Genomic DNA, 14212 nt, shown 5'->3' on the forward strand with positions numbered 1-14212 from the left:
TTAATACGGTGGGAAAATAACGGAAGATCGGCAAGGAGGATTGTAAACACACTCAAGCTACTTGCAGCTGGGGTGTATAAAAACCCCACATATATCATACTAATCGCTGTTTAGTCTTGTGTGCTTGACAAGTAGAACACCTGTGCCTAGGTACCATAGGCTTGTGATAGACTTAGAGGCACCTTATTGAACACGCTTGAGATTCCCGCCCTGCTGTGGGAGAGATCAGGATGCAGTGGTAAATTCCGCCTGCGTGAATCCCTGATAAACAGGCAAGAACAGTGGGTTCAGGGATCCTCTGGCAGGGACTGGGCTCCGCGGTGCCTGCGTCCCCACTGTGCCTCTGCCCAGGCGCTGCTTTGGGGATCCCCTGCCTGGGGAGTCAGTGAAAATAAATGTACTGCTTGCATTTAACCTGTGGTTTTGTGGTTGTTCCTGCATCCTGCCTGTGCTGGCTCACACACTCCAATTCTACTAGAGTAAGCTCTGTTAAGTCCTTTCTAAAATAAAGCAGGCTGGCACAACACACGTCTCATAAAGTCATTTGTTTGGATGCTTGCTCTGGGACTCCCTATCGCAGACAGGCAGATCACAGAATCACAGAATGGCTCGGGTTGGAAGGGACCTTAACGATCATCTAGTTCCAACCCCCTGCCCTGATACTGCTGGAGGGGAACTCCCAGAACATGGGTTCTTTTCTTTTTAAAACCAGGGAAGAATTAAAGGTGAATAGGCCCTCCCGGTCAAGCCACCAGAGAGAGATCTGCCACAGAGAGAAGCGACTGCTACCGACCGTCCCTGGAGCAGAGCTGAGACAGGAGTAACGTGGTGCACAGCAGTAATACACTCGGTGAAGGACCACAACAGCTTACAGTGGAAGGGACTGGGCTAGAGGGGACCCCTGCAGAGCGCAGCCAGGCACGTTCACATCAGGAAGGCCGTGACTCCAGAGTCTGAACTGTTATCTTTTGGCAATTCCGTTCTCACTGAGCAAGCAGCGTGCTCACACTTGCCGTGCTCGTGGGTAAGGAGATGACACTGGAGTTTACTTGTGAAAAGGAAGACAAGATCGATTATAGCACAGGAAGAAAATAGGAGTGCAGAGATCAGAGTGCAGAAGAGGGAAAGCCTGCCTAGAGGACTGGGGTAGGGAGTTTGGGAAACTGAGGCGATGAGAGATGCCGTGATACAGGCCTGGGCAAGGACACACGGGCGTCCAAACGGGATACAAATCTCTCACGTTAACTGTAGCCCCAACAGCATTAATAACTTGTGACTGTGAGCTGCAGCCCTATTTCCTTGCGCTGTAATGTGTCCTCAATTGTACGTTACTGTTGCTGGGTTTGTTTTCTAATGTTTCAAGGAGTTAAATAAATTCACAGAAGCGCCAGAGCTGGCACAAAGGAAACAGCAGATCACAGCTGGGACCAGGAGAAGCAGAGGCTCCTTTCGGTGGCAATGAGACGTTTACTGCCTTGCTTGTCTCAACGAGCATTTGAAGCTGACTTGCACCAGCACTGCCACCAAAAGCAGAGCACCAATCCCCTTCTCTCCCCCCCGCTTACGGTGCCCACACACTTACATGGTTTTGTAGCAAGGACCAAAGAACTCAACCACGTTAAAACACTTCAAGCCTTGCTTGTCACGGGTTTTGCCTAAACCCGTTCATTCCGACGGCAAGCAGGTCCCCTCCTTTCTGAACCAGAATAAACCCAAAATGTTCTGGGAAATACAAAGTTGCAAGGAATCAATATTCATTCAGAGTCAAAACATTCTCTTCGTGTTTGGTATCTCTAACGTTAAGTGCAGACAGCACAGGTGCTGCTGAAATCCCCAGAGCTTGCCACAGCAGCACCAGGGCCATGCGTACCACGCCGAGCATGAACGTGTAACTTGATAGAGATGCAATAAGAGGAGCATTAATGAATGCTCCTTTTTAGCCAATTCTTGAGAAAGCATTTTAGTATCAGTCATTCATCTTATTTCTACCAGTCTAAAGTATAACAGAACTTGCCTGTGGATTTTTAATTGACTTTTAATAAAATGATCCCAACTTAATTTTCTCATTTTCTGTCAGTTACCATTTGTAACTATTTAGCAGAATGACCCGCCAAATCAATTAAAAACCACCTTATCTTTTCTGTAAGAAGGTAGGTCCCCCCAGAAGAAATACTATCCCTGCCAACTGCCACCTAAGACAAGGCAGCGCTCCTCTGGGCAAGCTGTTACTGGCTGTCGCTTGTCTCCTTTCCTAGAGGAAGCTCCAGCAATCCATGGAAGCCGGCCAAGCCAGATCCCTCCCCAGCACCAGACTGCATCCTGACTCATCCCTCACCTACTTCCTTCCCTATACTCATAAATCTTAAAAGACATTCAGTGAAGAGCAACAGCTCTTATCACACCCTTACCCCCTTCAAGCTCATGTAGGCATAGAGAAAAAAACTGGGGGAATGTTCCTGTGGGGAGCCAGGAGAACTGAAGGGCTCAAGGGCACCAGCTGTAAACTTCAGGGGAGAGGGAGGAGAACAGGTTTTGCACCTGGCAAAGGCTAATGCGGATTAAGGTCTTGTATAGTCACCGCTCGCCATCATGAGGTCTGGGGAGAACTCGTGCTTTCACAAAGGAGAGCAGTCTGCGATGGCCTCGGAACTATGGAGGGCTTCCTGGTCAGATATCCAGCAGCAAAAAAACCCCCACAAAAACACTGTAGCATTGCATCTGAGTTCTTATGATCTTACATTTTCATGAGCACTTTCATGTTCTTACTAGGGTTATATGGATGCAGCTTCTCTTGATACTTATGTGCATGGAATGACACTGGTGATGGCTACACTCAGTCCCCTGTTCTTCAGCTTCCCTCAGTTGGTGTTGGAGAGTTGAACCAATGCTGTATTAGGGTGAGATTTAGCAATGCCATAAACATGGCATATAAAGGCCATAAATAGTTTCCAGTAATTTGGGCCTGTGGTATGTAATTCTTATCTGTTATTCTGAACATCTGAGAACATTATCTTTTTTTTGTGAAACTTTTTCTTGGAAAACTGGTTGCAGAAGACTTTGAAGATCTTGACTGTGCCCAAAGCTGGGCATGTTTGATATGGAAGCTGAAATTACTTTTAGGGACTCTGTTGTATTGTAACTGTGGCATTGAATATCTTGCTCTTCAGAACTTTTATGTGATGTGATAGTTGGGCTGGTCCTTTGCGTATCAGAACTGTTGGGTAGGTTGTTCTGGTGCATCTTTTAAACTGAAAAACTGAACTGAACTGAGAACTGAAGGGCTCAAGGGCACCAGCTGTAAACTTTAGGGGAGAGGGAGGAGAACAGGTTTTGCACCTGGCAGGGCCAGACAAAGGTGAGGTGGTTTCATTTAAGCCTCCCCCATTCTCTGCCGTAACCATTCTTGACAAGACATGCTCGGACTTAACTGGAAATTGAATTTCCCTCAAATAATCCACTGCAGCCAAGATGCAGAATTCGTGAAATAGTGTCAGAAGGCTTTATCGGGATCATAACATTCAAAGATCTTGCATGAACAAAGACAGCCAGAAAACAACAGGCAAGTGAAAACAGAGAAGTGTTGTCTCTGCTGAGGGCCCCACCAGAAGTACAGAAGTCAGCCTAGAAGGTCTCTCCTTGTAACGGCATTCAGTTTTTTTACTATCCACGGGAACATGACAGGGCAGCCACAGCCTTGGGGAATTTAGGCATGCGCAACAACAAACATGTTGTTTTCCTATAAAATCCATACACTGGAAGACAGTGATTTAAAAAATGGGAGCAACATGCCATGATTATTGAGAAGCTCAACATGAGCCAGCAATGACACAGAAATCCAACCATACCCTGGGCTGCATCCCCATCAGCGTGGGCAGCAGGGCGAGGGGGGGATTCTGCCCCTCTGCTCCGCTCTCTGAGACCCCACCTGGAGCGCTGTGTCCAGCTCTGGAGCCCTCAGCACAGGAAGGACATGTGGACAGGAGGAGGCCACAAAGATGATCCAGGGGCTGGAGCCCCTCTGCTGTGAGGACAGGCTGAGAGAGCTGGGGGGGTTCAGCCTGGAGAAGAGAAGGCTCTGGGGAGACCTTCCAGCCCCTTCCAGTCCCTAAAGGGGCTCCAGGAAAGCTGGGGAGGGACTCTGGATCAGGGAGGGGAGCCATGGGACGAGGGGGAAGGGTTTTAAACTGAAAGAGGGGAGATTTAGATTGGATATTAGGAAGAAATTCTTTGCTGTGAGGGTGGTGAGCCCCTGGCCCAGGTTGCCCAGAGAAGCTGTGGCTGCCCCATCCCTGGAGGGGTTCAAGGCCAGGTTGGACAGGGCTTGGAGCAACCTGGGCTGGTGGGAGGTGTCCCTGCCCGGGGCAGGGGGTGGAATGAGATGATCTCTAAAGGTCCCTTCCAACCCAAACCATTCTGTGATTCAACGATTATGAACTCACACCTACGTTTTCTCAGGTATCTTCAAGAATCCTTTTTTAGGAAGTCAACCTGATAGTGTTCCTTTACTGGAGAACAAAATGTTTCTTCCATATGTGTGAAAGCAAGAAGCTGGAAATGTCACATCTTCACTGCAAGACAAGTTGCAGCAGCACTTGGAAGGAAAACTGAGCCTACTCAATGAGATGAAACAGACACAGACAGAAAAACTCGTAACTTCAGACCTTTGCCCTTTTGTGGCCTTCCTCCCCACTAGTGCCAGGCCATTAGCAAGATAATATAAACAAAAGAAACCAGGATGTGGATCAAACTGTATGGTTTTGATGGTGTAACATCTATCACCTAGCAGAGATGGTGCTTCCTTTTTGTAGATGATAAAGAAGTGGAGTTCAAAAACTGAAACACACTGTCAGTATCTGAAATGGAGAAGACATTATTTCTAGAATTAGCTGATAGAACCATGCAACACTGGTATCGTTCACCAGAAATATGAATACAAGTTGAGAGCGCAGTATTAAAAACCCCAGTAGAGCTCAGGATGCCGCATCACCAGACGACAACGCCTGTAAGGCGCCTGTGTACAACCACCGAGGAAAAGCCACTCTCCACTTCCTAAGGCAGCTCTAGACTGAAGAACGTCACAGGACCCGTCTCCCTATCTGGCAGACAGAAATGACATCTGCCTCTTTATCTCGTCCGGCGTTACATTCAGCCTATGTAAAGGGCGGTAATTTAAGCAACAGCAGCAGCCGACTCAACAGGATGTACAGAACACTTGAGAGATGCGTCTGTAAACGCCTGCCCTGCGCCTGGTGGCGGTAACTCACACACGGGCAGGAACTCTTCTTTGGGAAGAGCTGAATACCTTCAAGGAACTCAAAGCTTCACACGACTGTTCCGTTGGATTACACAGTTACAACTGTCACAAAATTCAAGCTTAATATGCAAATTTGTTTATACGAGTGCTAGGATCAATTTTTTTAATAGGAAAGCTGAACACTGAAGAACTTTAAGACACAACTTAAACACAGCGGGATTGTATAATTTTGTATCACTTTATAGAGTTCTTTGGTGGCAAGTTTGCAGCAGAGCTTATATGAACAGTATACAAAAAATTACAAATATACAAACTCGTTCAGAGTTATAGTTTTAAAATTATCCACAATGTAGGAGCTTGGCAGAAGAAAGACGCTACGCTCCAAAGGGGGAGGCGCGGCTCTGCCACTGTAGGTTTTCTTTTGTTCGTCAGTCACACTACAAGGACACACGGTACCTCCAAACAACCTGCACTTGGAACTGCTGCTCTAACGGCGAGTTAGAAGTGAACCCATTCCCCCGTTCATGCCAGACCCGGGAGAGACGCGCCGTGAGTTACATCAGAGAAGACGGACACTTGCAATAAGCCTTCGTTCACGCGACAATTTATCCAGCAGTCTTAGGCAAACTTTTGCCAAGTTTTAATCTTTTACACAGAAAAGCTTCACGCATGCCAGGCAGAAACTCTTTTTTTTCCTTATTTCTGGAAAACTTCTGTCGTCCCAGAGTCTTCTTCATTATAAAAAGAATTAATTCACAAACTCCGTGAGGTTGTTCACTGGGAATCTGTGACCATGGCTTCCTATTGAGCAGGAGTTACCAGCGTTGACCCCAAGAGGCAACAACAGAAAAGAAAGAAAACAACTTGAAGAAAGTTTCAAGTACAATCAAACTTGAGTATCGGTCAAGCGTAAAAAGAAAGAGAAAAATGTGACCGGGGAGTTAAAGTGAAATCTTATCCAGCTTCAGGTTACAATAGGTGCAAAACATGCAACGGGCAATGGGGGGAAGAAGCTCAGATCTGCAGTCGGAGCCGAACCATTTGCAGCATTTCTAAAAAGAGTAATGTCATTATTCTCCGAGAACCTCAGGTTTTCATGAGAGGAAGGTCTAGCGAATGACGTAAAAGAATAAACGCAAACTTCTCAGAGAAGTTTTTCCTGTGTATGTAGGTAAAAAGATCACACTGAACTGTTACCCCAGCTAAACAGATTTCCACCTGTCAACTAAACCACTGCAAGTGGAAAGCAAAAAGTCTGTGTTTAAACGCCTTCAGGTTTGCAAGGGCATTGCGACTATTCCAAAACTACTATTAAAAAAAAAAATATCTGTAAGATTGCATTATTTGCCACATACTACCTTAAATACCATATTTATCAAGAGCTGCATCTACATCATAAAGCAGCGCCTTGGAAATAAATCCCATTTTTAATTTTAAAATTTTCTTCTGGTTTCTGTGAGCACGTAGGAGTATTACCTTTCAAACTTCTTACGAAAACCGAGTCGTCCCCTGAGGACGCAAGGCAACTTCAGGTCCTTGCACAGCGTAGACTTCCGTCCGCGTGTGCTCATGGATGGAAGTGGCTGTCAGGATCAGACACGATGCAACTGTCTCAGGAACATACAGATCTGTTACCTTCAAACGGGCCTCAGGTGGCCTAAGGAGTCACCACAAAATCCTCTCCTACCTTTTAAGCTTGCAGATTCTCGCTCTGGTGGAATCTATTTCTCTTTGCTGTTCCCCATGTAGAAAGTTCTTTACTTGTCTCATGACCCAGCTAATTTATCACCACATTAAGCATCAGTCTTGCCTTTTATCATCTCCATTTTCCCGACTGTACTCACAACATTTTAAGTTGTAGGAAGCAATCGATGACATCAGAACTACTTTTTAAAAGATCTGGTACATTTTTAGGACTACACAAAGCAAAAGCGTGCACACTGCCTTTGTGTCACCACCCCTCTGGCCTGTGGCATATGTACACTTTCTCCATCTCATTTCATTCCTGCATTCTCATCTAATTTCTCTCAAAGTAAGTATTTTAAATGCTTAAATTCTTTAATTCTGTCATATTTGAAGTTCTGGTTATCTACTGGAAACACACCTGCTTGACCCAAAACTGAAGACTCAAAACCTCAATGCATTTACTATTCTTGCTGACCTGTTTTCTTTCTCTAGCACTGAAGTGGACAGATTGCTTTGGGGGATGCTCAAAGAACCCAGTACCGTACTGGTACCTCTCTAGGCACATCACCTGCAACAGCCAGCACATCTTTATTAAGTTTGCAGTTAATCTCTTTCCCTGTTTTGAGATCCTGAAGATTCAAGTACGTTCAAACATGACACAAGCTCAACATCAAAAGGTAGATTTTTTTTTTTTTTTTTTCTTTTCTAAAGAGACAAGAAACACTCTGGAACACACTTCAGGTGTCTGACCCTGTTGCAGTATTTAACCTTTTGACCCTGTCTCACTTCCATTTTTAAAAGCTAGTGAGAAGATTCATGCACCACGTTCCCTTCATTACAAGAAGTTTATAGTTTAGAGAAAGGAAATTACAGGGAAAGATATGCAATAAACTACACTTCTCCTGCTTGGTGTATGACTTTTAATCTAACTTTTATTTTAAGGATGCCCAAGTAACAGTGTAGTATGAAGATGCCATTTTTGACTAGTTTTGGTCATAACAGTTCTCCAGATATTGTTTTAGATAGCGTTCTTCATTCCTGCACCCAGCCAACAGACACAGAAGAACAGGAAACAGACCTTGAAACATTAGATTGCTCCTCTGGTGAATCTTCCAGCTAGGTTTTATTAATTATCCAAAAAGCTAACTAGGGAACCCAAAATGTGCACTGATAATTTCATGTCACACAACTCTTGGCAGTCCGGCACCGCTCTTCAAACGCTTGCGTTGTACCATACATTCTCAGAAGCATCTTCTTCCTTTAAAGGGAAAAGTAACTAGGACTTTCTCATCTTTAAGTGGCAAGTGCTTTCTGCCTGTACTAATTATAATGCTTTCAAGTCTGAAAAAAGCACAGAGAATATTATAAAATAAAATGCAATACTTTACTTTTCTGTATCTATATTGTTTCCATCTGATAAGTTATCTACAAATGCATAAAACTTAGGCAACATTGTCCAATGCAGTCAGAATGGTCCCAAATTCAATTACAAGTAAACCACGTTAAAGATTTACTGTAAAGTAAACAAATGGGTGAAAAAACTGTAATTTATTGAAACTCATAACTCAAAAAATATAAGATGCTGTAGTGTACAATATGTTACACAAAGCACCCTAGGGTGCACATTCAAGTCAAGTAATAACTCCATCGCCCCCCAAACCCTGGTACCCTAGTACTTCTTCCATATACAATCATGCACATTTACCCCTCGAGAGGAAGCCCCCAGCATTCTGATGTGTTAAATAGCACCAAAATCAGCATAGTCCATTGAAAAAAACTGGGGAGCTAAATTAACTTGGCCAATACTTTTGACAGCTATTATACATTCATGGAATTAAACAGTCTAACCTAACCTAAACAGTGTGTACTGTAACAATTATTGTTCTAATTTGAAGTTCTCCCCATGTAGCAGTAGTGGAGGCGATCTGCTCTAAGCAAAACTACTTACGTACTTCCTACACAAAGCTCATCTGCCTTTTTTGTGGGAAATAAGTCTATGAGGGGCGTGGAAAACTTGGATCTTTCAAGAACAACTACTGGTCTTAAGTAATGAAGCTGTTTTAAGGCAAGGTCTCCACAGTCTGTTAGTGCCTTGTCCAAGATCGCCCTCAAATTTTCTAAAGAAGGGGCGGATGACGATTCTGACAACAAGGGCTGGATTTCTGTTAGCTGCCTGTGATTATTCTGGGGTAAGATAACATTTTTATCATTTACAAAGTTGTTTACTGGTATATCCCCTTGAGCATCTCCCTCTTTTTGCAAGGTCTTATCTACTGGCAACTGCTCAGGAGACTCCCATTCTACTACCTCATCAAAATCATCGTCGTCGTCGTCATCTTTTCCCTCACTTTCCTGAATAAATTTTAAAAATGAAGACTCAAATCCCATTGGTTTATATGTCTTTAGATCAAAAGGTTTGGACGCTGGAGGCTTCTGGATTTTGTCCTTTGTAGTACAAAGTACATTTCTTTTTGTGTTTTGATTAACTGCGCTATGTTGACATCCTTCTGGGTCTTTCTCTCTTGGCAACTCTAATTGTAAACTGGAGAAATAAGAGGTGTTCTCTCTTTCGCTATTTTCAGAAAAATCTTCAGTTTTACATGTAACTGTCTCCCTGATGTTATGCTCTTCAAAACAGGTGTTCTTTGAACTGTGGTTATATTTTAAAGTGCCTGAATACATAAAGGCACTCGCATCAAAACTCACACTACTTGATGGACATCTTTTTTGGTCTTCGTTGCTTACATCTTTAGGATCACAGTCAGTATTTGGAACAAGAGGTTTGTCACTTTCCTGCACGTTCTCAGGATTAGCTGATTTATCCTCTTTAGGTTTTACACCTTTTTTATCCAAGTCTGAAGCTGTGTCGGAGCAGGACTGTTTTTCGGTCATGATGCCACATTTAACACAAACAACAAGTTTCTGAATGCGTTGCTCTATGTACATATTGGTCATCTGATGCGTGCGTTTATAGTGCCTTACTATACTGCTTTCCAGTTTGACAACAGACAAACATCCCTGAACCATGCAAGGGTACTGGGTCTGGTTAGACTTCTCTTTGCACATTTGTAGGGCTTCCTCTTTTGTTTTGAAATTCATCAAATGCTTTTCTCTACTTCTGCTGATTCTTTTAGATTTTTCTTTTGACTGCTTCCCATTCTGCTTGCTTATGTCAAAACCGTCTTTCAAGTAACGTTGTTCGTTTTTATCTTTATCATCTTCCTCTTCTCTCTGATTTCCAAAGAGGCTATCGTAATATTCGCTATGTCGGAAATACACATGTTGAGAGTAGTGACTGTAATTTGTGAAAATCCGATCACAGCCATTAAGGTCACAATGGATTTCAAAGTCTTTGTTTAATTTCTCTTCATTGGCATGTTCTTCTATTAGATGCTGTTTAAGCTTATTAAAGGTATAAAATACAGCAGGGCAATGGGGTTGGTTACAAGCAAATCTTGCCGATTCAGCTTCAGAAAGGAGTTTTTGATCCTCTATGTGTTCATTGTGGAAGTCACTACTATGCTTAGCAAGAGCTTTAGAACATAAAAAACGCTTACCACACTCTTTGTATTTGCATGCAAATATTTTTTTACATTTGACAAGTTCCCTTTTTGTTCTTGCTTTGTCTTTTTCTAAGCAGAGCTGTTCCTTGTTATACTGGTGAACAGTTCTATAATGGCGAATCAAACCTTTCTGGTTGGTAAATGCCGAGTTGCAACTTTTATGGATACAATGAAATGGTTTGTGGTACTTATGCAATATATAACACAGGTTTCCTTTAGCAACTGTTCTTTTGCTTCCTCTTCCCTGTCGTGCTTCCAGTTCTTCCCTATGGCTGTCTATGGAAGCTATGTTAGACGTTTTTCTTGTTACATTGTCTGCCTCTTCACTGGACTCCAAATCTGTCTCGGAGCTACAGTCTCCCTTTTTTGGATGACACAGCTGTTCAGAGTGGTCTGAACGTTCAACGAACTCAGCGTTGGTTGCACAGACAGACGTTGGAACAGTGCTATTTTTATGCACGTCGTCTGAACATAAACCTGCATGATCAAATTTTTCATTAGAACATACCTTGTGAGCTGCCCTCTCACAGCCAATTTGATGTTTGTTTCTATAGTGAATTCTCAGGTGTGTTTTTCTTGTAAACGATCTTTGGCAAATATGACACTTAAATGGCGAGTACCGATGCTGGAACATATTTAATTGAAGAACCATTTCCTTTGAATAGTTATGCTTTCTAACATAATGCATTAAGAGAGCTTCTCTGGTCACAAACTCACACGTACATCCTTGGCATTCACAGAAAAATGGTTTAGCTGCCAGTTGAGTAAGGTACTGGCTGGGTAAGTTGTCCTGTTGCTCTTGAAGCTGGAATTTTGAGGTAGTTTCATCTACTGACTGAGGGCACTTGGCATCCCTAGATGAATAGGGCTGTAAAGAGCCCAAAAAAGGCTTGTGTCTTGAGGAATTCTGAATGTTAGAGTTTTTTAAGCTTAGGTGTTTCAAGCCTAACATTAGTTCCAACATGTTATCTTCAATATTTGATTCCTTAGTACTGTCATAAAAAGACGTTTCTGGGGAAGAAGGACAAGTTTCTTCCTTCAGGCCATTGCTTCCTTTAGCATCTATAGTACAATACAAGCTTTCGGGAGAGTCAGCATTTGTATCTGAATTATGACCCAGCTCTGCACTAATGTCTGTAGGGGATTTACTATCCTGAGCATCACTCAAGAGATCGAGAAAGTCTTTAGTTTTCATCTCCGTATTTTTTTTACCTTTAAAGTTATACGGGTGGGCCCTGCGGAGGTGTTTTTGCATACTTCTGGAATTTTTGTGTATGGAACAGCAGCCTTCAAAACCACAGGAAAGTTTTTTTTCATCAAGGCAAACTGACACATTGGAACACTGTTGTTTCACATCTGCTGGGTGGAAGACTCCTTCCTGGGACATGAGAAAACCTGGAACTGACTGATTGTGAGCCATTGTTTCAATCAGCAGAGGAGACACCTGGCCTTGGTTTACGGCAGCATCTGCACTGTGGTCCCCACAATGAAGACTGCAATTACTTTCACTGTCTAGATCTTCACTGTCAGAGAGAGCTTCTTCCTTTATCTGTGGAATTTCCTGAGAGCCTGAGGGATCCAAGTTATCATTCAGACTGGAATTTTCAGATTGTTCGAGCAGCTGAGACTCTGGAAGATAACTGGATTTGTCCTTTGAAACCGACTGTTCAAGTTTTAGTGTTTGCTTCACTTCCCCATTTGACACTTCAATATTATGCACTGCAAGGTGATTCTGAAATTCAGTTTTCGAATAGTAAAACTTTTTGCAACCAAAGAAGCTGCACGTGTACGATGCATCTCTGAAGTGCTGTGCCTCGTGATGGTAAAGTTGCCCTAAGTCACTGAAAACAATATTACAGCCATTTAGCTCACACTTATAACGAAGATCATCATGTGTTTGTTTGTGATTGAGAAGCTCATTAACTGACCCAAATCTAGCATAACAATCCATCGACACACACATGTACGGCTGAGGTCCACAGTGCACTCGTTCATGCTCCCGCAAATGGAAGGATGTCATGAAGTGTCGGCGACAGAAAGCACACTTCTCTCTCCTGTTTTTCATATCCAAGTAGTGTTTTGCATTCTCATCATTGTTTTGATGTTCAGCTTTCAGATGCACACTTAAGTATTTAAACTGTTTGAATACTCTAGAACAATCTGTTCCAGGACATGGATAGATGTCCCTGTCTTGTAGCTGGCAATTTTCCAGTTGGCTAAATGTGACATATTCTTGTGTGTCATCTTCAAAGTTTTCGGGCAGCTGTGGCTGATGTGACTTTTCCTGAAACGCTGGAGGTGGGCTGCTGGGTGCTGTTGTCTTTTGTGGTGATCTCTCTTTTTTCAGTATTATTTTCTTTTTAGGCCTGTGTGTTCTACTAGGTGGCATTTTAACATGTTCCATTACATGTGGTACAAAAAATTCCTTTCTCTTGAACTTTTTTGTACACACAGGACACGTATATACACCATCTTCCATATGCATCTTAGAATGATGCAGTATTCTAGCCTCTATACACTCCCTCTTGCAGAGTACACAAAAAAATTTGTATTGAAGCCATCTCTGATATCTTTCTGAAGAACCAATTGGCTTTTTCACTCTTGCTTTTTCCTTTGGGTGGTTTATTGTGTCTTTTCCATCATAGTATTTATGTTCTTTCGTCTCATCACAGTCACTAAAGAAAGTTTCTAACATGTCAGTTTCATTGACTGACATATTACAACTTGCATCATCCTCAGAATCAGAAGCTACTTTCCCTAACAGTTTAAGGCAATGTCGCTTTAAAGTCTTCCAGTCCCAAAATTCAGGATCAAATGGCCAATAGGCTTTTAAAGCTAACAGCAGCTCACAACGGAGTGAATTTGGAACCAGTGCATTTTCTTCATCAAATTTTTGATCTGGTTGCATATAGAGCTCTTCCAACACATTAAATCCACTCAAAGTTGGCTCAAGCAAAAATTCTGTGAGCTGACAAGCTCTTCTAACTTCAAGGTCTTCTGGTAAAAGGCATGCAATTGTTTTACATACTGATGTCTTCATTTCGTCGCTGCCGTTTGATCTGATCTGAAGGGCTCTCACACATAACAACACAGACACAGCAAGTCCTGCTTCTTCTGCCTATTTAAAAGAAGAACAAACAACAAACAGCCACAAACAAAAATTTTCTTTGATAAGTACATTCTCTCCAGAACTGTTCTATGAAAAAAAATGGTCAATGAGAGCATCCAATAGACTACAGCCCATTCAGAACGTATTCAGGCTAAGTGCTGAGTGCTAAGTGCCCGAGTCACTGAACATGTTCTAAAATGCTGTGGTTTCTGTTACGTGGGCGACCTCTTCTACTTTTCAAGTGGGGGGAGCCACTTCACATTTAGTGCACTCTGTGGTGGAGTTACATGAACTAGTACAGGCACTAGATGCTGCAAAACATCTTTGTAACTCCTCTCTCTCTTCATTGAGTGACTCTCATCATAACTAAGAAAGATGTCTTAAAAGAGAATGGTGTAAATCTTCCATGTACAATCCTCCTGCCGCAGTCACACAGGATATTAATTCAGGAAACGCAGTACTGTGTAATAAGGAAATTAATCTAAATTCACACACTGAAACAAAATAACCTTCAGCAGCATAAGCAGTACAGTAGCAGAAATGATTTTCGATGAAGATAACTGGCATTTCACCTCCAAATATTTTCTGAGAAGTCTATGC

The 14212-nt window shown here is 42.7% G+C and overlaps 1 protein-coding gene across 10 annotated transcripts in view; it reads right to left on the bottom strand.

Annotated features, from left to right (window-relative positions):
• Positions 1-7852: 7852 nt before the first annotated feature.
• Positions 7853-14212, bottom strand: part of RLF (RLF zinc finger) — a 53881-nt gene continuing 47521 nt past the window's right edge. For all 10 annotated transcript variants that reach the window (XM_054224018.1, XM_054224017.1, XM_054224026.1 and 7 more), the window contains one exon: positions 7853-13621. In XM_054224018.1, coding sequence (XP_054079993.1) covers positions 8885-13621 — 4737 coding nt within the window. In that variant the 3' untranslated portion in view covers positions 7853-8884. The remainder of the gene's footprint in view (positions 13622-14212) is intronic.

This window comes from Rissa tridactyla, chromosome 18 (assembly GCF_028500815.1).
Source record: "Rissa tridactyla isolate bRisTri1 chromosome 18, bRisTri1.patW.cur.20221130, whole genome shotgun sequence".
NCBI classification, from domain to species: Eukaryota; Metazoa; Chordata; class Aves; order Charadriiformes; family Laridae; genus Rissa; species Rissa tridactyla.